The 22,381-nt window shown below is 52.6% G+C and overlaps 4 protein-coding genes across 6 annotated transcripts; 2 read left to right on the top strand and 2 right to left on the bottom strand.

Annotated features, from left to right (window-relative positions):
- Window positions 1–760: 760 nt before the first annotated feature.
- On the top strand, window positions 761–919 carry LOC137484991 (uncharacterized). The gene has a single exon (XM_068209236.1). It carries the CDS (start codon window positions 770–772, stop codon window positions 902–904), a length of 135 nt encoding a protein of 44 aa, XP_068065337.1. The 5' UTR covers window positions 761–769; the 3' UTR covers window positions 905–919.
- Window positions 920–3,149: 2,230 nt separating this feature from the next.
- Window positions 3,150–6,998, top strand: DIABLO (diablo IAP-binding mitochondrial protein). Of its 2 annotated transcripts, none has more exons than XM_068208495.1 (6): window positions 3,150–3,224; window positions 3,856–3,970; window positions 4,160–4,288; window positions 5,176–5,286; window positions 5,395–5,491; window positions 6,377–6,998. In XM_068208495.1, exons 1-6 carry the CDS (start codon window positions 3,178–3,180, stop codon window positions 6,583–6,585), a joined length of 708 nt encoding a protein of 235 aa, XP_068064596.1. In that variant the 5' UTR covers window positions 3,150–3,177; the 3' UTR covers window positions 6,586–6,998. The 2 variants fall into 2 exon arrangements, with proteins under 2 accessions (XP_068064596.1, XP_068064595.1); XM_068208494.1 differs by having other exon boundaries at window positions 4,157–4,288.
- B3GNT4 (UDP-GlcNAc:betaGal beta-1,3-N-acetylglucosaminyltransferase 4) lies at window positions 6,695–11,464 on the bottom strand. The gene has a single exon (XM_068208493.1). The coding sequence runs from the start codon at window positions 11,173–11,175 to the stop codon at window positions 10,057–10,059; it is 1,119 nt and encodes a 372-aa protein (XP_068064594.1). The 5' UTR covers window positions 11,176–11,464; the 3' UTR covers window positions 6,695–10,056.
- Window positions 11,465–11,911: 447 nt separating this feature from the next.
- On the bottom strand, window positions 11,912–19,013 carry LRRC43 (leucine rich repeat containing 43). 2 transcript variants are annotated; one of them, XM_068208492.1, is made up of 12 exons: window positions 18,788–19,013; window positions 18,459–18,713; window positions 18,078–18,188; window positions 17,805–17,944; window positions 16,957–17,195; window positions 16,171–16,349; window positions 15,734–15,857; window positions 15,405–15,544; window positions 15,220–15,303; window positions 14,772–14,960; window positions 14,205–14,283; window positions 11,912–12,121 (listed from the first exon to the last, which is right to left on the bottom strand). In XM_068208492.1, exons 1-12 carry the CDS (start codon window positions 18,875–18,877, stop codon window positions 11,961–11,963), a joined length of 1,791 nt encoding a protein of 596 aa, XP_068064593.1. In that variant the 5' UTR covers window positions 18,878–19,013; the 3' UTR covers window positions 11,912–11,960. The 2 variants fall into 2 exon arrangements, with proteins under 2 accessions (XP_068064593.1, XP_068064592.1); XM_068208491.1 differs by lacking the exon at window positions 14,205–14,283.
- Window positions 19,014–22,381: the final 3,368 nt, after the last annotated feature.

The following is a 22,381-nucleotide window of genomic DNA, read 5'->3' as shown; positions in this document are numbered from 1 at the left end:
AATATAATTTTTAGGTGGGTTTTCACAGCTTCAAATCTAAGAAGCCAGTGACTTTAAGGGAAAAGTTCAGATTTAATTTAAACTAACAAATGAGCAATCACTTCCAGAGCAATGTGTACATATGACTATACAATACTGCTAGAAGATGAATTCTAAGGCATCTTATCCTATGTCTCCCATTTAATGCTTATTTTTAACTCAAGATATAAATATTTGCCTGTGCAAACTTGTATTTAAGCCTCAGTTTTCATAATTCTTAAACAAAAGGCTCAGTTTGTGCCAGTACCTCCATTAGATGCAATTACAGAATTAAATATTAATGGTGGCTTCCTTGGAGGCATTGAGCACTTTGATCAGAACACGCTGTTGGTAATGCACCATCAGCGGCCGCTCTGATCCTGGCGCTTCCTGGACGCACAGCCCCAGCCCCCGGAGAGAGATTCCAGGAGCCAGCTGGACTCTGTACCAGCCCCCAGCCTCACCCTCTGGGAGGGTGCCCACCGCCTGTGTCTGTATTTCCACCCGCTTCCTTACCTGTCCCGATCTGGAGACTTTGATCAGATCCCAAACTCTCTTTCAGCACCTCGGCAGGGCTCTGAACAGGCCCACACCACTCGCTAACAACCTTCCAGGTGGTCATCAACCCTCCTGACCACAGGATTTCTCCCCGTGGCAGGGTGGTGTCCCTGCTGTGAGGACTCACCTTGTTCCTCTGCTTCCAGGCCAAGGAGGAGCAGGGAGCGGCCAGCCCCAGGGAGCCGGGAGAGCCATGCCGGACTCCTTCGCCATCCACTTCCTCAAGGTGCTGCGGGAGCTGCTGGCCTTTGTGCTGTTCAGCTACACGGTGCTGCTCGGGGCGCTGCTGCTGGCCGGCTGGACCACCTACTTCTTGGTGCTCAAATGAGGGCTCTGTCCCTGCTCCTGCTCCCGCGGCCTTTCCAGAGGCAGCCGGCTCCACGGCACAGCCCCACACACGGGATGGAGGCCCCTTCCCCCTGCGCCGAACCTGCAAGAGGCTTGTGCTCCTGCTGCCTCACCGCAGTCTTATTTTCCTATGTAAAAACAATAAAGGTTAAAAGAGAAAAGGTATCCCCGTGCATGCACTTTACAGATCCTTGCGGCTCTCGCGGAGTCTTTGTGTCTCCTGGACGTTTGTTTCCGTTCTGTGAACTCTTTAAAAGCCTCCCAGCAGTTTTCTCCTGAGATTCCCACTCTGCCGAGCGCAGCACAGGGGACGGCAGGGATGCAGCACCACTCCAGCATCTCAACAAACAAGTCCTGCCTTGTCCTGCTCTGCCTCATTAAGGGTGTGAAGGCAGACACACAGAAATTACTTGTAATTCGTTTTAGAAGTCCTGGAAAAAGGCATTTCAGATCAGCGCAAGGTTCCCCTCTCCCTACAGTTTTATGAGGTACAGAGTTGTTACCTGGTGCTCTCAGGTGTGCCAGGCTCTGGAACAAATGTTTAAAGCATGGAGTTAGATGGAGAACGTGTGATAGAGAACAGCCTCCGTAAAGTAACCTGCGCCGACTGAGTCTCTGAAAACAGGAGAGAGAACAGCAATTCCTGCTGTAACTAAAAAGAATAGATTTAATTGATCAAGGCCATTTTGTGTGGAATTGCACAGGAAACCTTTGGTGGAGAAGGTGGAGATTAGAACTACCCAAAATCAAAGCAGCATTGTGTACTTTAGAACAATAAAGATGAATTAAACCAGGGCCGTGAGGAGCACTGGTGTCTCCGGTTGGTGGTCGCGATCTGTCCCGGCTGGAATTCCCTTTTACCCAATGGAAGTTGGGTTTTTCATTTTCTTCCTTATCTTGGGGGTTCTGCCCAATATCCTCATGGCCCATAAGTTCCACGTTCCTTTTGTCCAAATCCTTCTTCCCAATATATGTTCACCTTTCCCAGATCTAATGCCACTGAAACACATCAAGCCCTTATCAAGGCAATCCCACCACCAAGCAATTTAGTTTTCTAACACCTGGACATCACTCAAAGCTTGTTGGCTGCTCCCTTTCACGGGTTAAATATCGTTTATCAGGCTTGAAAGCCACAAAACCAAACACCGAGTAACAGCCTGTTCTTAGAGAATTTCTACACATTCCACATTCTGTAACAATTAGGCAAGACCCTGTTTCATAATCTCCTCCTCATTCCCAGCAGCTGGCAAACTGTTGCCTATTTCTGACCCTGGCGATGTCGGACGTGCCGGCGAAACACAGAGGAGGTGTCAGGGGTGATCCGCAGGGCTGTGACGGTGGCGGGGACATCGCTGGGGACATCGCTGGGGACATCGCTGGGGACGTCCCTGGGGACATCGCTGGGGACATCGCTGGGGACATCCCTGGGGACATTCCTGGGAACATCGCTGGGGACATCGCTGGGGACATCGCTGGGGACATCGCTGGGGACATCCCTGGGGACATTCCTGGGAACATCGCTGGGGACATTGCTGGGGACATCGCTGGGGACATCGCTGGGGACGTCCCTGGGGACACCCCTGGGGACATCGCTGGGGACATCCCTGGGGACATCCCTGGGGACGTCCCTGCAGACATCCCTGGGGACATCACTGAGGATATCCCTGTGGACATCGCTGGGGACATCGCTGGGGACATCGCTGGGGACATCCCCGGGGACATCGCTGGGGACATCGCTGGGGACATCGCTGAGGATATCCCTGTGGACATCCCTGGGGACATCGCTGGGGACATCGCTGGGGACATCGCTGTGGACATCCCCGGGGACATCCCTGTGGACATTCCTGTGGACATCCCTGGGAACATCCCTGTGGACATTCCTGTGGACATCCCTGCGGACATCCCTGCGGACATCCCTGCGGACATTCCTGTGGACATCCCTGCGGACATCCCTGGGGACATCCCCGGGGACATCCCTGTGGACATTCCTGTGGACATCCCTGGGGACATCCCTGCGGACATCCCTGCGGACATTCCTGGGGACATCCCTGCGGACATTCCTGCGGACATCCCTGCGGACATCCCTGCGGACATCCCTCGGTCCGTGCCCCTCAGGTTCCCGCCATTCCCCTCACGGCCCGGCGCGCGCCCCGCCCCCGCCCTGCGCATGCGCCGCGCCCCGCCCCGCCCCCGCCGCCCCGCCCCCGCCGGCGCGCGGCGTGACGTTACTTCCCGCGCGCCGGGCGGGCCGGGATGGCGGCGGGCGGGCGGTGGCTGCGCAGCTGCTGCTCCGCGCTCAGGTACCGCGGCGGGCCGGGGGACAGGCTCGGGGGAACGCGCGCTGCCCGCACCGCGCTCCGCACCCGCAGGCCGTAGGTTAAAGAGTGCACGGCATGAAAGAAGGAGAATCCACCGGTTGTTTTCCGTAAATTGCTGTCGAATAACAGCCGCAACAAAAATTCTCATTGCTCTGTGCTTCTGTTTTTGCGCTCGAGTATTTCCGTGACAGAGCCTGGCCCCAGGGCATTTGCACAGCTTGGGTTGTAAATAAAACTGGCCACAGAGACCCAGGTGTTGCTGGGTTGTAACAAACCTGTCACATTTCTCACCGCATGTTCCACTTTTAAGCATGTTTTTTAACCTGTTTTCCAGTATTTTTGACTGTCAGCAGCGTGCCCGTGCCAGCTAACATGCGTTTTCTCTCTGGAAGTGCTAATATTGCACTAGTTACTGTGCTTGCCTTTTCTTGCACTTAGGATTCAACAATAATACAAAAATTGAAACAAACTTACTCCTCCACCGTCACGCGGAAGCCTGGCACAGACAAGCTCCCCTCGAACAGCTTCTGGGTGTTCTTCTCCTCCGTGCTCCCCGTTTCCCACCCCACACTGGGATGCTTCTGCTGCTAAACTTTGCCTCTTGCTTTTCCAGACGCAGCTTCCCAGTCCTGGCCAGCGTCCGGCAGCGAGGCCTCGCGGGCAGGAGCGGCCAGTGGCAACGGGCCGTGGGGCTGGGGGTGGCCCTGTGTGCCGTCCCCGTCGTGGAGGTACCCCCAGCACCCCCCTTGCGCCACTTTAACACCCAAACCCACCCGCTTGTCCTGGTTCTCCCCCTGGGGTTGCATCCTCAGGGAGAGCGGGGCTGTGCAGCCTCGCAGCCGGGCTTCTCCTCACCTCTGTGTTTGAGTCCCTGGGGAGCCCACACGAGCTCACGCGGGTGTCTTGCGTTGCAGCAGCACAGCTCGGGGTCCCTCAGCAACGATGCCCTGATCAGAAGAGCCGTGTCCCTGGTGACAGACAGCACGGCCACGCTGCTCTCCCAGACCACGTACGCGCTGATCGAGGCGCTCACCGAGTACACCAAGGTGAGCTCAGGGGCCTCGCCTGGCACCAGCCACTGCTGGCAGTGCCAGCTGCTCTGGCACTAGCTACACCTCTTAAAGCACGCTCAAAAGGGGCTTTTGCAAAATTAATTTAACCCAGGAGGTGAGGGGGTTGAAGATGTCGGGTCCCTCGGGAGCCATGGGGTCACCATTCTACACCAAATGTGGAAGTTACTTTTAGCTTTGTTACACAGTTGCTTTTGGGTTGAAATTAGACAACCCCAGAATGGTTTGGGGTTGGAAGGTCCCTAAAGCTCATCCAGTCCCATGGGCAGGGACACCTTTCACTATCCCAGGTTGCTCCGAGCCCCATCCAGCCTGGCTTTGGACACTTCCAGGGATGGGGCAGCCACAGCTTCTCTGGGCAGCCTGTGCCAGGGCCTCCCCACCCTCACAGCCAAGAATTTTTCCCTAACATCCCATCCAACCCTGCCCTCTGTCAGCGTGAATCCATTCCCCTTGTCCTGTCATTCCATGCTCTTGTAAGAAGTCCCTTTTTTTACTTAGGCAAAGTGACCCTGGACTCAGAACTGGGGCTGAAGAAACTCATAACAGTTATTGATATTACCTGTGTACTGAGCTCTCTGTTCTTGGGCATTTTATTGCCCTTCTCAGCCTTTCTAAGGCCATGAACTGAGTTCCATCAGAAGAACGGCATGAGCCATACTTAAGTCTGAAACAAGAAGACACAGTTTTAATTTTGCAAATAAAGTGCCAATTTGAGTAAAGCGCTCGCATTCCAGTTTGCATCCTTGTCAGTACATCAAGTGTATGAAGAGTAATTTTGCTAATTAACACTAGGTAACCCTGAGACAACACCAGAGCTGTACAGGCTGTCATGGTAACTGTGCAAAATGATTCCTTCACAGGCAGTTTATACCCTGGTGTCTCTGTACAAGCAGTACTCAAATCTCCTTGGGAAAATGAACTCGGAAGAGGTGGATGCAGTCTGGCAGGTGGTCATAGGAGCCAGAGTGGATGTAAGCAGACAAACCTCCCTCACCATCTGCCTCTCCAGCCCTGCTCTCCACAGCTCAGGAGAGCTCTCGGGTGTGTTACACCTTGTTGGTTCTTTCTCCTGCTCCTAGATGACCGCCAAGCAGCAGGAGTACCTCAGGCTGGAATCCAGCTGGATGACGGCGCTGCGGCTGTCGGAGATGGCGGCAGAGGCTGCGTATCAGTCAGGTGAGCAGCACTGAGCCTCTGCCCCTTCTCCCTCTCTCAGCACAGTTCAGACACACAGTGTACATTCAGTTAACACCACAACTGACAGCCGGTGCCTGGTTTTTAGAGGTGCTGAGCACGTACATTCTGGTTTTGGCTGTGAGTCTGTCTGTAGGTGTATTCTGAGAACGAGGCCTGGAAACTCCACATGTGGTTTAGGTCAAGACTAACCCTGGCCAAAAATGTCTGAGGGAATAGTTCAGTTATTTTTAAATGCAAGGCTCAAACACGGTCCTGGGAGCCACAGAATCAAGGCGGCCTATGAATCCAGAGGACTTTCCAGCTGGATTTAGTTATATTAAAAAAGGAAAATATACTAATTTTGGTTTTTTCTCCCTGAAGAGATTTGAGAGCTCTGAGTTATGGACTGGTTTGTAGTAAATGGGCAAAGTTACTGGAGTGGAGAAGGGAGAGAAAGCAATGAATATGCAGAGACACCCTAATTCTGTAAGTGCCTGGAGAAGACCCAGAAATCTGTGGGAGCATGGGAGGAGAATGGTGGAACTCCAGACTGCCACAGGTATTCCCACTGCTGTAGGTGCCAGGATGGGACAAGGACTGAAAGGTTCTGGCACACGGGGACTGGGCTGGGCTTAGCTCTCAAACCCACTGGCACAAGGTGATCACTCCTGTCCAACTCCAGCTGTATCCCACTGGGATGGGAGAATTCAAGGCAGCAGTGACATCTCAAAGCAGACAAAAGGCTTGAGGTAAAGGAACAGTAAATGCATTAATACAGCCGAGAGCCATCACAACACAGCAAAGCAGATGATAATCCCATCCATTTCCTTAGCTGAAGGGTTGCCCAGTGCTCCTGTAACCCAGAGTGTCAATCCTTCCCTCCAGGTGCAGACCAGGCCTCGGTGACAGCCCGCAGCCACATCCAGGTGGTGAAGTCCCAGGTGCAGGAGGTGCGGCTGCTGTCCCAGAAAGCAGAGACCAAATTAGCTGAAGCTCAGACAGATGAGCTCATAAAAGCCCGAGGAGAGGACTCCTCATTGCCACAGGGTGTTTTAGGAAATGCAGATGATGACCCTTACCTTCGGGAGGACTGAACAGAACTGAACGCTCAGGGTCAATCACAAATGGAACAGTCCCAGGCTCTGAAGTGTGGGATAGTGTAAAACTGCTGAAATAAGCCTGTGATTCCATTTCTTTTTCTCCCCCAACAAAATGATTGCTTTACAAATCAAGTGTTTGGAAGGCCTCAGTTTTGTTTGTAACTTACCTTGTTTGTAACACTTTTGGATTCATTTATTTAAATGTTTATCTATGCAAATGTGAAGACTGTTATCAGGGATGGCCTGGTGGTAATTGTGTCTCTGTGGAGGGTCCTGCTGCTCTCTTGGTCTGTTTGTGGGAGCTCATTAGGGATCAGCCAGAGAAGTGTATTTAAAAATCCTTGTTTTTAACCTGTGAGGTAAATGATGTCTGTGAGGAGATGCCTTTATTAAACTGTGCAAAAGCAGCTCGTTGTGGGTGTGTCCATTTGGGGAAGAAATTAGGCCCTGCTTTCTGTTTGAATTTAAAAGTTTTTGACCTCTGGGTTGGCAGCTGCACCAAATTACACTGAGCTGCAGTCAGGAGAAATATTTGCTCTGGAGCTGAGAACTTCCCATGGAGTCACCCAGGCTCTTGCAGTTTTGTTCAGCACAGCAACTTATTTCACCCAGAATCACCTCTGGGGGAGGTTTGATTTCAATATATTGTAGTTATAAACGAAATTGTTTTGGCAACTGCTGCGTACTGTTCTACAAAGCACTGAGCAAAAGAGTTTTACATATTTGAATGATTCCCAGTGCAAGTTTCAGGAAATAATTATTTCTTTTGCAAGCTTAATGTTTCACTGCAGGATTCAAAACCACAGGCATCTTTCACTCTGTTCATTTCCTAACTTGACAGCTGGTGTGGAATTTGCTTTGTAGAACAGCATCCACTTGAACTTTATCACTGATGATTGGATCCCCATCTGCCAGGTTGTGTAAGAAAACACACATTAATCAAAGGTTTTTCACCACAGATTAGCATCTGATGTATCTGTGTCAAGGTTGGTGTTACTAAATTGAATTGTGCCAGGAATTTTCTTACCTGCGGCATAAAAGGTGTCTCATTTTGGCTGCCTTTAGAACTAATGCAATCTCAGGTCCACAGCGCTGTTCATTTATAGATTAAGTAGTAAAAAGAAAATGAACAAACCATCTTTCCTTGCTCCTCACTGGGTGCTGCTGTCTCCAAGGAGGATGGCACAGTCTGGAATTCTGCTCGCAGGGAGCTGCCCGTGTCTGCTGTGCCAAGCACAGCTCTGGGCTAGAGCATTAGGGGAAAAAAACTCCTGTGATGAGATGGTTATTTGAGTGGTGGCACAGCTGAGCCCTCAGGAGCCAAATGCAGCCTCAGGTCAACCTCTAACCACAGCTGCTCTCCTTTGGTACCTTGTGCAGCTGAAGAACATCTGCCAAGCCCCTGACCCGAGAGCACAAACAAGTTGTGTACCTTTCAGGATGCCACAGTAACTCTACTCAGTGTTTGCATGGCACTGCCAGGATCCTGCAAAGCCAGGAAAGTCCCTCTTCCCCTTTCAGAGCCTGCTCCCAGCCCTGCTGTGACCCCACTTCTTGTTTCACTGCACGTACTGCGCTTCCTGCCCGAGAGCTGATCCAACACACATGCAGCCCGACGTGACTGGAACCAACCAGTCAGCCCAGCCAAGTCAAAGTGGGGGTGAGGAGCACGAATCACCCCAAAACAGGTTAGAAAGGAGTCCCTCACCTTTGTTAGGAAGTGAGAGCTGCCAGCTGGGGGTTAGCCCACAAACCTAAGCCCACAACAGACATGACATCATGCTCTATGCTCCTGAGTTTGCATTGGGAATCATGGAGTGGATCACAAAAGCGCTGGCACAGCAGCTCACAGGGCACCGCGGTGCCCGTCCTGTCCAGTCTCCTCTCCAGGACCAGCAGCAGTGCCCAGAGAATTGTGCCCAGAACCTGGGGTTTGCTGCTGACACTCGGCCTTGTTTACCCACCTGAAACTGCACACAGGCACTTTCTCAGCTACAGTTAATGAAACCCTGTTGGAGCTGCAGCCAGAAAACACAGTAACAACTGCACAAGACCACCCTGTGGATGGACACCTACCAATTCTTTGAGACAAACCCCTACTCACATCTGGCACAGAAACAGCTCCTCTGAGGTGCCACCTTTGCCCCAAGAGCCTGGGTCAGCCCTGGGGCTCAGCCAGAGCTACCCCAGGTGCTCCAGAGGGCCAAGGGAGCACATCCTACCAGCAGTCCCTCAACATCCCACTGAGAGCTCCCACACCTCTGCTCTCAGGGTGTCCCTGTCTGTAGGACAAACAGGAACCTCCTGGCAGCACTTCCTGGGCACTTCCGAAAGCTCCAACTCCCATCTGGTGCTGGGCAGCTGGCACTAGAGACAGCAATTACAACAGCACATCACAAAGGGCTCTGCTTGCTCTAATCACACACTTCCTCTTTACTCATTTGATTGTTTTTTCCCCTAAGGCTTCCAGGCTGCTTCCTGCTCATCCACAGCTCCTGCTCTAGCAGCAAGATACTGATAAGCTTCACAAAAGCACCACCAAAACTTAGTTCTATATTTGATCTTTTCTCAAATTAGCAACTCCAGCACATTCAGATTTATCACTTTTGTGTCAATGCATCTTGTCAGAACAGGGCAGAGAACAACTCACAGCAAAAGAAGTGGCAAGTATCCATTTCCACTAGCATTATCCTCTTTAATGCAAATATCCTTCCCTGGCTTTTAGGGCTCTTAGCTTTCAGAAGACCTAAGAATATTCCCATCTAAATACTTCTGAAAAGTATTTTATTTATACACAACATTATAACAACAAGGAACCAAACACCTCCCACACAACATGGGAAGCTACAGCCAATCTTCCTACCACCATGATTATTCAAAACACGTTGGCTCCTCTCAAACCAGATCAGAAAGTGTTTGTGCTAAAGTTTCCAGTGCATGTAAATCTGTTGTGAGTTTCTGCAAAAGCTAAAGGGCTGGGGGCAGAGACCAGTCCTTCAGGTCATGGTCACTGTTGTGTTAAGGCCATGTATTTTTGAAGCTTTTCCTTCCCCGCTCCACTCCCTTTCTCCTGCTGTCTGGTAGGAGCTGTGGGGTTGCTGCCCTGGGACAGCAGACCCAGCAGGACACACTGGCTTTTCTTCCATGTCTTCAAGTAAATTTCAAAAGCTCTGTCACTCCTTAGTCATTTCTGGCTGTCCCACATGAGACTGACTTTGGCCAGCAGTCAGACACCAGTGCAGGTGGCACTTGTGACTTCCCCTGACACAGTCTGGCTGGGAAGCCACTGACCACATCCCCACCCTGTGACAATTAACTGCTTCAAGTAACCCCTGACAGAAAAAGACTCACTGCAAACCAAACCACGACAGCTCCAGTGCAGTCTGTTAGCAACGGACATGTTTCTACCACGACCTGATTTTTAGTTTAAGTACCCTGTCACCAGCCACAATCCCACCGGGTTCATCAGTAGCTCCTTTTCCAGCCCCTGCTGTAGCTGTGTGTCACCGACACCGCACACCTAATGCTGTCATCCTTCACCAGCGTCCACATGATCCACATCTCCGTTGGGTTCAGTCTGTGCACAACCATCAGCTCTTTGTACAAGCACGGATCAAAAGGATTGAAAGGTCTCTGGATCCCAAAAGTCTTAAAGCCAGCGTGGTTCTTTGGGGTCACTGACATCTTTGCCAGACACATTCCCACAAACACGTCATCTATGGGGAAGAGCTCCATGTCCTCTGCGGTGCTCTGGAGGCGACGCACTGTCTCTCTAGACATCACATATCCCCCTCCTCCTGCATAGAGAGGATAGAAGGTGGCCCCATACATGGGCTCCGGAATAAAATATTTGACCTTGGTGTTCCTGATGGGCCGGGCGTTGGCGATCACGTCCCCAACAAAGAGATCCTGTTCAGGGTCCAGCTCCTGGAGGAACTCAACGATGTTGTAAGTGTTGACAAACACATCATCATCGCCCTTCAGCACGAACCTGGCGTGCCGGCAGTCCTCCGTGAACCAGCGGAGGAAATGCAGCTCCTTGAGGGTCAGGTTGAAGAAGTCGTCAACAAAATCCCACTGCAAGATGTCATCGAATTCCTGGCTCTCATAAGCCAGCAGCTGGTGCACGGGCTGCTGCTGGATTTTGGCCTCGGAGCGCCCTAGGAGGAACACCAGCCTGATGCGCCTGCCCCCGATGGATGCCTCCTTCCCCCACGTATTCCTGATGGCCACGCGCCGGTCCACGTTAATGGGGGAAGACTTGATGGCCAGCAGGAGGAACATCTCTTTGCTACACCTGGAAGGCCTCAGCAGGACCGAGAAGTTCCTGCAGTGCTTGTAGGTTAGGAAGACTCGGTGAGGCTCCGGGAGGGTGAGAGAAGCATTGGCAAAGGTCAAGTTCGGCACACACTTGCTGTGCTCAGCGCTGTCCAGAACCAAAGGCTGCAGTCTGTGATCCACCACATCCACTTTCTGCTCTGCTGATGATGCTGCCAACTTCGCCTCCTTCTTCATGTAAAACACCCAGGCCAGCAGCGTGATTGAGAAGATGTAAAGCGTGAGGCTTTTAATCCTGGGATACATGGCAGCATCCGGCGCAGGACCGGCTCCGGGCGGGCAGATGAAGACAAGCCGTTCTCTCCCACCTTACCTGGGACGGGGCCGTGTCTCGGTGCTTCCCCCTGGTTCTCACCAGGATCCGGTGCTGCCGGTGAGGACGGTCCAGAGCCCCCGGCCCCGCCGGGGCGCGCAGACCGGGCTGGAGCCGCCGCTCCACGGTGACCCCGCACGGCAAAACCCCTGCCCTGCTCTGCGGAGGAGCCTCCTCCGCGCTTCACCGGGAGCCGCCGTTCCCACCGTACTTCACCGGCAGCCGCCGTTCCCACCGCGCTTCACCGGCAGCCGCCGTTCCCACCGCGCTTCACCGGCAGCCGCCGTTCCCACCGTGCTTCACCGGCAGCCGCCGTTCCCTCCGCTCTTCACCGGCAGCCGCCGTTCCCACCGTGCTTCACCGGCAGCCGCCGTTCCCTCCGCGCTTCACCGGCAGCCGCCGTTCCCACCGCGCTTCACCGGCAGCCGCCGTTCCCACCGCGCTTCACCGGGAGCCGCCACCGCCCCGCCCTGCTCCGCCGCTGCGAGCCCCGCCCGCGGGCGGAGGATGCGAGCGGCTGGCCCGGGGCAGCGTGTCCCCCGCACGGCACACCCACCCTACACCCCCTGCCTGCTCCAGCTCCTGCAGAAGCTCAGCACCAGCCACAGACCACCAGGAATCCCGGGGTGTCTCCCAGCTCTGGGCGGTTCAGCTAAACCAGGCTCCACGCAGCGTTCCCGTGTGGTTTATTTCCACTCATGCTTCTGCTGTGGACGCATCACTGAGTCTTCCCCACTGCCCTGGCCACGTTCTCCTGGCTCTGGGTGCTGGCTGCCAAGGGCCATCGAAGCAGCTGCATCTGGAATTGAACTGTCAGCGGCACCGGCTGGAACTCTTGACCCTCCTCTACTTCAGCAGTGTCTTTGTTTTTTCCTTTTCCTGTGGTAAGAAGTACATTTGTCACTGGCTTGAGAGAGTAAATGATCCTAAAAGCAGCACTGTGCAAGGGTGTCAGCAGTAACTGGGCCTCAGGGGAAATTGAATTTGATTTTGGATGATAAGCCCAAAAAGCATCTTTAGGCTGGCAGTTGACCTGGGTGCAGCCTTGCTTTTTGTTGTGAAACTGCCCTAGGGCAAAAGAAAGATGCAGAAATAAATGATTTCAAGGATCCTGGAAAATCAAGTGTGAGGTACAATGAGACCTACGTGAGACTACTTCTGAAGACATCCTTCAGTGTCTGGGCAAATGGTTCACTTGTGACAAAGCCCGCTGCCTTTCCTCTTTGAGCCATCTGGAAGTGATCCCGATTCCTCTGAGAAGACTTATTATTTGTGTGCGTTTGCTGAACTGAGGGATGCAAATCAGCCTCAGCTCCCGGCTGTGAGAGTGCCAGTCCCTGCACAGCCCCGCTGGACACGGGGCTGGGAGTCATCCCCTGTCCCCCCGGGTATGGCCACTGTCACAGCTCCACGGGCAGTCCCCAGGCGATGTGAAGTGTCAAACATCCCCGGAGCAGCTGGTGTGCAGACACTGAGCTCAGCAGGGCTCGAGCAGCCCCCCACAAAAGCCACAACTGATGGCTTTTGTGGGGGGCTGATGAGTCACAGCCATGGGACAGCGGGTGCAGCGAGCTGTGGGGCAGCTCATCTTTAGGCACTGTGAATTTTGCACTCACACTTTGAAATATGCACTCAGTGGCCTCACAGTGCAGCCAAGCCAGCCCCCACCTGCACAGGCACACGAGGACACTAAATCAAGCACAAATCTCTAATTGCTGTGGGTTTCCTGCTGCAGCAGCACTTCTGTGCACACAACAGCACTTTTACCTTCGTTCAAGCTGAAGAGAAACCTCCTGCATGCACTGACCACACACCAGGGAGGGAAGGAAGGAACAAACAACCACTGCTGAAGCTGAGCTGTTTGACAACAGCTGCCTGCTCTAGCAACAGGCTGAGTGTACATTGCAAATACACATCTTCATGTGGGGGACAGCAATTCAATGAGTTTTCTTCTTTTCAGGTCGCTAGGGGAGGCCACTGCCTTCTGTGAATGTAGCCCAGGATTGCAGAGCTCTGAGAGCCCCCCCAAAGATGGGGACATTGCTGCGGGTGACAGGGCTCAGGAAAGCAGCCTGGAGCTCTGTGGGTTAATTGCACTCTTAAATCTGATGCCAGAGCAGGAAAACAAAGCTCCTTTGGTAGCTCTGAGCAGTGCTGCGAGGCCTGGCCCTCTCCATGCCCTCCTTGACCCACGAGCAGCTTTTCAGCGTTACTTGGCCACCCCGTTCCCTCTCCCACTTCCTCCCGCTCTTGCATTACACCTCCGATGTGCTGGCATTGCTATTTTTGCAGTCAGAACCAAGATTGATGGAAAAATAACCTGCAAGAGGCAGGGTGAGGTTTGCCTCTGGCAGCTTGAGCAAGGCTGCTGGCTGAGCAGCCCTGGAGCTCCGCTCTGGGGTGGCAGGGGACACACCCGGCGGGGTCGGGGTGGTCTCTTCGTGGGTGACAGCAGACTGGGAACTGTTCCCAGCCCTGCCATGGGCTGGCTGGGGCACCTGGGGCTCTCTGTGCATCTCATCTCCAAAGCAGAGAGAACAATAATCCCCTCTGCAAAGTGCTCGGAGATGCGAGCTGGCAGTGAATGAGGAGCTCATTATGCATCCCAGGCAGCCCTCGCCCAGCTGCCCGCCCACGCCACCACCCACATTTGGCAGCCGACACAGTGGGCAGCACTTTTCTCACCCAAAAATCTGCTGTGCCCATGTCCCCTGGCACAGGGTGCTGTAGGTGTGTGTCTCCCAGGGCAGCTGGCAGCCCACCCTCGGTGCTTGTGCAGACACCGACTCACAAAGAGTCCAGGCTATTCTGAGAGCCCCGCAGTCAATGTCTGTATTCACGGCCCGAGGCTCAGGATGTGAGTAAGTCCCTGCTCCTGGAGCTGGCAGCGTGGCCGGGCCCTGCTCCTGTTTGCTTTCTCACACACCCCACCCTCTGTCCCGCCAGCTCCAGCCTCTGTCACCTTTGGAAGATGAGGTTTTCTGGCCGTCTCCTTTCTCTGCTTTGGGTTTTTTGCTCTTGTCTTTGCCTTTTTTTACCTCCTGTGGAGAGAGATGTTTCCACAATAAGGCTGTGTTGAAGCTCACTGCCCTCATTCAGTCCTGTGCCAGCTGTCATCATGATTATGGGTGCTGTCACCAGGATTTCAGGGGCAGGGGACAGAGGTGAGGGGGAGCAGGACCACAGCAGAGTGGCTGCTCAGAGAAGAGAATCCAGAAAACAGTTGGTACAGCTGGTATGTGCTGCCATGCTGAGAGAGAGCACCAGAGGAAGCACGAGTGGCTGCTTATACATTCTGGAATGGAAAAATAAACTCATCTATTTTCCTAGGCCCAGAAAAAGTAGCAGAACTGCTCACTAATATCAGCCTTAAATAACCACACCACAACGATGGATGGTGGTCAGGCAGGGCTATTTCAGCCCCATTTTGGGGAGAGAAGAACTGAGGGATGGACAGATGGATGCCCAGGCCAGAGAGGGCATTTGCTGAACCCCAGCCTGCAGCCCTGCCTTGGGACATGCTCCTTACCTTCTTCTCCAGAACTGGTGGTTCTGGTGGTTTTTCAGGGATCAGGATCCCAAAGTCACACACAGTTGCCACCAGGTCCTCAGTGGCCAGCAGGGTCTCCAAGGTCACCCTCGTGGTGCCCAGGGTGCTCCGAATGGGAGGGTCGCTGCGGAATTCACACGACTGCTTCTTCTTCTTTTTTTGCTTGTCCTTGGACACAGGGATAGGCCTCAGCAGAAGGTTGGGGTCCCTTTATCAGAGAGAATCAACCCCAACCCAGCGCCTTGCTCACCACTGCATCCTGGCCAAGGTGTGTGTCAACAGCTGCTGCCTTCCCCCCACAGAAAGGGGGGACTTTGGGAGAGGTCTCTGACACACCAGACTGACCCAGGAGAAGGGCTCTTGTTCTCCCATCACTGTTTTTGCAACTCGGAGAGAATTTGGTCATTGTTCTCTCCTGGCACCGTACCTTTGCACCGTTCTTCTTCAGCTCCTGTCCTTCTTTCTTATTTGTGACAGCGTTTTCTTCTGGATCCACAGGCCATGAGAGCACCTGCCCAGAGAGAGGAGCTGCCATCCCAGCGGGAATGTGATGCCACTGGACGGGCCTCCCAGCAGCTCTTCCCCCTTCATCCAGCTCAGCCACACCCTCACCTTCTCCTCCACAACCGAGACAATCGTTCCAGCCTCCAGGTAGGACTTCAGCCCCACCAAGTCCATGGCAATGTGTTCCTTCCTGTAGCTGCAGTCGATGGTGTCTGCCCAGGGCTGTCCAGGGGTGGCAAATGCCCTTGCTGTGTAGGGAAACAAAAAAGTTCAGAGACCTCTCTTTCCCCAGGACACGGCTGGTGCCAGGTCATTATCCATCAGTCCCAGGAAAAGCCCAGCTGGCACTACGAGGGACATCCTGATGCCACCACCCCCACAAAGAGCTATAAACCTGCCCTGAGACGTGGAACAGAAGATCTATAATTCCTCATTACCAGAGTGGGCCTTGGGCTTGTCTGTGGCTGCAGGTTTCTGATGGCTTTTTGTTTCTCCTGTGTCCTGAGCAAAGCTGTCCACATCCAGCATGGCCACTGTGGGACTCTGTTGGATTTTTGTTCCCTGGAACAGAGATGGATCTGTCTCCAAAATCCTATTCCCCAGCCCACTCTCATGGCAAGAAGGGACTTCAGTGCCACAGTCAGCAGGAGGAGGGCTGTGAGTGCACTCCCCTGTGCAGAGCTCTGGGCTCCCCAAGAGGGATATGGAATGTGGGCAGCTGGGGCTTGTGCTACTGGGTGCAGCCACATGGGAATTCTGTCCCCAGCACTGCTGCTCCCTACAGCAGGCCCGTCACCCCATAGCCTGGAGATGCAGCTCCCCCTGCTGTGACCGGCCATGCTGCTTGTTTCCAGGAGCACAGTCAAGCACCAACCTCAGGACTGCCCTTGTCCTTGAGCTCCTCTCCTCCTGCAAACTGGTAGGTCACATAGTAGCTGTAGGTGATCACTGGACCCTCGGAGCCAACCTCCAGCTGCCGAAAAGCTTCAGGATTAGGGAGTCCCTTCATGTCCCCAATGCTCACAACCACTCGTGCTTCACTCCTGATCAGCTCTGAAAGGAAGACAATCTTGCCATGAAGCTGCAGCACTTCCCTTCCAGAGGAAGGAACAGAGCAAGCAGAAACCTCCAGGTCCCATGTCCCACCTGCTGGCATCCCTCGGTGCCAGCCTGTGCAAATGCTGTGACAAACCGCTGCCACGTGGCGTCACTACAAAGCCACACAAACACCTCCTGGCTTGGCTGCTCTGCTCCTCCAACAGTTGAATCTCCAAAAAGCACATCCAGCACAAACTCATTGAGTAGGGACCATCAAGAGAGGCTTCCCATCCCAGGTGTCCCCAGCCTGCTGCTCTCATCCCAGTCAGGGATGTGCCACAGAGGTGGCACCACTGTGTGCAGCACTATGTGATCACCTTCTCCAGTACTGATGTTCCTCTTGCCACAGCTCAGGAGGGAAATGCATGATCTGAAACCAGATGGTGTCTGGGAAGAAAAGCTGAGGCAGCCCAGGACACTGAGGCAGTGCTGGGACTGGGATTAGTTGTTCTTGGGCCTAAGTCTGAAACTACCTCACCTGTAGTTACAGAGCTCCACCACAATGCAAACCCCACTCCTGAATCACAGGGTCAGCACGGGCAGGCTCAAAGGCGGGGCTCACCTGGCTGCCTTGCCAGCCCATGGAACTGCTGCCTCTCATCAGGCCATATGTGGATGTCATCGAGGATGGACAGCTTGGGCAGGCTGTCCAAGAGGAAGCCTCTGTAAGTGGGGATGAGAGCCAGTGGGTTCCCTTGGAGCACCAGGATGCGGAGGTTCTGCAGAGTGGACAGTTGGGAGACCAGCCCCAGCAGGTCCGTGAGGCTGTTAAAGCTCAGGTCAAGGGAGACAAGGTTTGGCCTAAGGAGAGAACCCAGGGAAGGATGTAAGGCAGCCAGCACCTATTTGAGGATAGAAAGCTACAGCCCTGAGGCAAAAACAGAAACAAAAATCATATTTCCCCAGCACAAACCGGGCTGAACTGAGGAATCCAATCTGGAGGCCAATTCCAAATTCCTGAGCCATACAGTCCATTGCCAGTCTGTCCCACAACACAAAAGCATTTCTTTAGCATCCATTGATGACCCCCACTGCACCATTAGGTGATGAAGTCTATGCTTCAGATGCTTACAGACTTCCAGCGGTGGCTTTGGGAAGGACGTGAGAAAAGTAAACTGCCCAGGGAAATGGAACTGTGATGGGCAAGGTGTCAGGCCAATTCCCCTGGTGATCTTCCCATTCCACACCTTGCTAAGGACTAAAACAACCTCTGGGCACGAGACAGAAGACAGCAGAGACAGACTGCTCTGCACAGAAAGTAGACACAGAGCAAAGAAACAACCCTTCTGAAATTTTCCAAAATTTTCCCTTCTGTATTTTCCCAAAAAGGGCTATTTCCATGGCTTGAGGTCAGCTGTTCACATCTGCTCATTTCCCTTTCAGGAACCCATGTTCAGCCTGTGGCATTACCAGAAATCCACAGTGAGGTGCTTTTCCTGGGAAGGGCCACACAGCCGGTTGTAGCCCAGCCCCAAGTGCTGGAGCTCCGGGGGTGGCTGGGCACACAGGTCCTGCAGATCACCCACAGCATTGTAGCAGAGCTCCAGGACCTGCCCAGGACAGAAGGAACAACAAACACCGTGGCAATGAGCTGTTCCTGGCACCCCCTTGAGCTGTTTGGCTTTCCCTGTGTTCCCACATGGGAATTCCTGCCCCATCCTGCACAAGCCCCTGCCCGCTCACCTTCAGAGTCCGGGGCAGGTGGGCCGAGGTTACTCTGCTGATGTGGTTGGCACTGAGGACGAGCTCCTCCAGCTGTTGGAACCGCAGCACACCCTCATCCACCTCCTCCACCTGCAAAGAGTTGGGTTTGGCCAACTTGTCCCTGAGGCACCTCGTGGCCACGGTGACACGGACACGTCTTGATCTGTGTGACATCTGTGTGACACGGATTAGCACAACATCCTCAGGAGGCTGTGGGGAGAAGCTCTACTCTAGCTGCAGCTACAAGTATGGGAAGAACAAGGGATGGCAAGGTGTGCTTTTCCCAGCATGTTTTCCCTGACAGCAGGCAGACAAGGTTTCCTGGCCTACAGCTTTATGGGCACCAGCAGCTGCACTTACCCCCTTGTCGAGTATCCGCAGGGACTTGACAACCTGGAAGACTCTGGAGCCACGGAGCAGCTCGGGTGCCAGCACGGCCACTTCCCGCAGGAGCCGGTCCTGGGGGCTGCAGTCGGGGGGCAGTGCCCAGGGGCTGTGCTGGTCTCTCAGCAGCTCCAGCAGTGCCTCGGGGGTCTCCTCTCCTGGTGGCACAGGCTCCTCCAGCCCTGCTGGCTGTGCCCGGGGCCTCCTGCGGGCATTGAGGCAGGATTTGTTCTGCGGACAGGGAGAGAGGAGAGGCAGTGGCAGCCCTGTGCCTTGTCCCATGGCTGTGCCCCCCAGACCCCTACCCAGCTGCCGAGGCCACAGGGGAAGTCCTGCAGCCGCAGGTGCTGCAGGTACTCCTGAAAAGCAGCTGAGATGCTGCCAGGTGCTGCCATGCAGCCCCAGCCCGGCAGGGAATCCCCTGGTTCAGTGGCTTGTGTCCCTGTTGCTAGGAGATGGTGCCATGGAACCAAACTCTCCAAGCAGAGGGTGGAGCAGGTCTGGAACAGCACCAAGCTGGCTCGGCTGGGAATAAATCCCTGCTTTTCTGGCTCCCACTGGGTTCTAGGGGCTGCTCCCCACCAGGGAAAGGTCAGGTGGCCTCATGCTGCACTTGCAGGGTGCAGCATCAGCATTCTTGCCTAGCGGGGAATCTGTGGCATGGAATTTGCCATTTCCCTTATCTGTGTCCCGAGTGTCACTCAGGTTTCAGGGAAGAAGCAGTCAGGGTCTCAGTCAGCTCTGAAAGCCCAGCTCTCCCCTTTACGTGGAGGGCACTGCCACACAACCATGTAAGGCCATCAAAAAACAAGCTCACGGCTGAAAATACCAGCTCCCACACTTGGAAAAAGTAGGTGAGCTCCAGGAACAAAAGCCACAGCTGTGTCTCAGGTCAGCATCAGGTCTTCACACGCGGAGATTAGTTTCCTTTTTCCAGTGACAGGTGTTGCGGCAATGGCCACAAATTCCATTTTAGAGAGCTGACAGAGCAGCATGTGTCAGCAGAACTTCACCAAATGAATTGCAGTTGCTCTGTGATGTCTGATGGTTACGTGGTGGAAAGCTGAACTTCTCAGGTTGGGTTTTACAGGACGGATGCTGACCTGCTCCCTTATCAGCTCAGCAGCTTATCACAGCCCTGTACAGACCGGAAAGGATGTGCACAGCATGCACAGGCTATGAGATAATGGCATGTCCTGGAGTGGAATAACCAGGTAAAGTGCTGTCCTTAGGAGAAAATGAAGTAAAATCTTCTGAAAGTCTTGGAAAGAAAATTACCAGTGGTTGAATTGTGTTTTGTAGAAAAGCAAAGCTGTAAAAATTCTGCTTCTTTTATTTGCATCACTATTTAAAATAACTAGGCCCCATTGTCTTCAGTGCTGCACAAAGAGATCCTCCTGCTCTTGGGGGAAGACCAGATCCCAGTCTGATCTCCCTGGCTGTGCCCATCTGGGAAAGCTGGAAGGGGGCTGGCAGTGCCCAGGGGCATCTTTTATGTACAAGCTCCTGCACCTTCCACAGATCTTCATGTGGGCCACTGACCAACTGCATCTTTGCAGGTTTGGTGCTTCTAAATAAGAAATCCTTCAAGATCACCCTTCTGCCTGAAAGGAGCCATTTGTACCCCCCTTTGTTCCTAAAGAACGCCATGTACAAAGAAACAGCTCTCTTTCTCTCTGTCTCCATTTTCCCACCAAATAATAATAAAACCCTCAAATAAAATAAGTGTCTGCCAGAACTGTCCTTTCTGTAGGCCATGGTAACTCATCTTTTCCTTGGCATTACTTAGCACCTGTTCTGTTTTGGTGTCCATGAGAATTTCCTGCATTTGGTTACTGGAAGCAGAAAACAGCCTCAGGGGAGTTGGAGAGATGGGCAACAGGGGTGGGGAGGGGGGATCCTGAGCATCCCTTGGGAACAGGGTCTACAGGCATCCAGCAGAAGGATTTATGCATGGAACTGGAGGCCTGACCTACCTTGCACACAAGCCTTTTTCACTCCCTGCATTGGCCCACTCTTACACTGACTCTGCAGGAGAAGCAATGGCTTTGGGCAGCAATAATGTGCTTCCAACCACCTTTATAAATGAAACAAGAGTTTATGTTCTAAATCTCACCCTTTGGAGAGCCCAAAGATTTAGATGGGATGGCCAAGCCAAGCTCTTAGTCAAAGAGATGACACAGGACACCCTCTATGTCAGCTTGAAACTGTGCACGTAGATCACAATCAGTGAAGACACATTTGAATCAACTTTCGATGTAATCTTTCAAAAAATAAAAAAAAACCCCGAATTATCACAGGCAAAAAAAAAAAAAAAAAAAAAAAAAAGTATTGTGGGGGAGCCACTGACGCAGGACTCCACAGCACTTAAATGCAGCCTGGCTGGCCCCATCCACAGCACTCCAGGCAGGCAGAAGCACCAGAACCAGCTCCAACGCCAGCTTCCAGCCAAGCCACTGCTGTCCCATCCCGCCATGGAATGCAGAGCAGGTGGGTGTGACTTACCCTTACTACAGGCTGTAAGGTTGCCCTGGCTGATGTTCATCTCTAGCTCAGCCACTTCATGCCTGTATGCTTTAAAAATGTATCACGTTGCATGAAACTATTAAGATTTGCAAAAAGCTATGCAGAAGACTGAGACTAATCATTGTATTCTTTCTTTCCTTTTGGTTTCCTCTCTTCATCTGAATGCAGAGATCAACATGCTTGCAATCTTCCTCTTCTGTTTACTGGTTCCTTTGGGCTCCATGGCACCGACAGAGACATCAGAAAGCAAAGTGACTACAGGACAGAGGCAGAATCATTTCACTACGGAGATCCCGACCTTTGCATCAGTAATACAACAGAAAGCACATGAGTTGTTTGAATTCTATGTAAGTGCACCATTTCCATGTGCTGTGCCTATGTCTGTGGAGAAATCTCTTGAATTATTATAAAACACTAGAAAGACTACCAGAAAAGAAGTATTTGGGTTAAAACCTAAACTAGCTCCTCTCTGTATTCCATGCAAGTAGGAAAGTGTTCATTGCATTATTTCAGGGCAGTTGGAGCAAGGGCAGATACAAGACTGAACCACAACCAAAAACCCCAAAAATGGGTACGAAAATGAGAAAGGGAAACCAACAGATTAACAATTTAACAATTTCTCTCTCCTCTTCCTTCCCCACAGCACAAGTGTATCTCTGCAACATTCCACCCTGAGCCCTGGACAGTTATGTCCAACGCCAGAGACATGGCAGACAGAATACCCAAATGTCCAGCTTTCCAGGCAAACTGCTGTGCTTTGCACCACATCCACAACATTCTGAAAACCCTGGGAGGTGACATAGAAACCTTCTGCACCGAGAGCTCCAAAGGCGTGGTCAAGGCCAACCTCAACCAGCTGGGCACCACGCTGAGCCAAGGCACTGCCTTCTACACCTGCAGCAGCCAGGACCTGCCCCAGGTGGAGCCCCAGGGCCAGCCCATGAGCGAGGCAGACACAAAAACCTACATCTGGTGGGTTTTAAAGAAATATGAGGACATCATGCAGCTTACAGGAAAGCTGTACTCTGAAGCAGCAGTTTGATATGACAGGATGAAAAAATAACTTGAAGACAGGTCTCTGTAAATGAGACCTGTCAGGGGTTATGGGATCAGTTTGATGCCACGATGAACATTGATAATGTACTTGCTATTCTCTATATCATCTAGTTTAATTTAATATTTAAAGGATGAATGTGTTATTGATTGTATTTATTATAAAACTATTTATACTGTCTTATTTGCAACAGCATATAATAAGGATGGACTAATGTGAGTCAAGGTAATTTAATTAACCAACCCTGATATATCAGAAAAGTGTAATTTCAGTAATTTTAATGTTATTTATATTTTTATCTTGCAGTTGTTTCTCAAAA

The sequence above is a fragment of the Anomalospiza imberbis genome, chromosome 18 (genome assembly GCF_031753505.1).
Source record: "Anomalospiza imberbis isolate Cuckoo-Finch-1a 21T00152 chromosome 18, ASM3175350v1, whole genome shotgun sequence".
Taxonomy (NCBI): domain Eukaryota; kingdom Metazoa; phylum Chordata; class Aves; order Passeriformes; family Viduidae; genus Anomalospiza; species Anomalospiza imberbis.
This window is presented reverse-complemented; position numbering and strand designations above follow the sequence as displayed.

Coding starts and splice junctions, on each gene's coding strand:
- LOC137484991 (XM_068209236.1), top strand. CDS start 770: ATGCCGGACTCCTTCGCCATCCACTTCCTCAAGGTGCTGCGGGAGCTG.
- DIABLO (XM_068208494.1), top strand. CDS start 3,178: ATGGCGGCGGGCGGGCGGTGGCTGCGCAGCTGCTGCTCCGCGCTCAG. Junction 3,971..4,156: donor GTGCCGTCCCCGTCGTGGAG/GTACCCCCAGCA, acceptor CTTGCGTTGCAG/CAGCACAGCTCGGGGTCCCT. Junction 5,492..6,376: donor AGAGGCTGCGTATCAGTCAG/GTGAGCAGCACT, acceptor CCTTCCCTCCAG/GTGCAGACCAGGCCTCGGTG.
- B3GNT4 (XM_068208493.1), bottom strand. CDS start 11,175: ATGTATCCCAGGATTAAAAGCCTCACGCTTTACATCTTCTCAATCACG.
- LRRC43 (XM_068208492.1), bottom strand. CDS start 18,877: ATGGCAGCACCTGGCAGCATCTCAGCTGCTTTTCAGGAGTACCTGCAG. Junction 15,858..16,170: donor AGGACAAGGGCAGTCCTGAG/GTTGGTGCTTGA, acceptor TCTCTGTTCCAG/GGAACAAAAATCCAACAGAG. Junction 15,304..15,404: donor TCTCGGTTGTGGAGGAGAAG/GTGAGGGTGTGG, acceptor CTCTCTGGGCAG/GTGCTCTCATGGCCTGTGGA.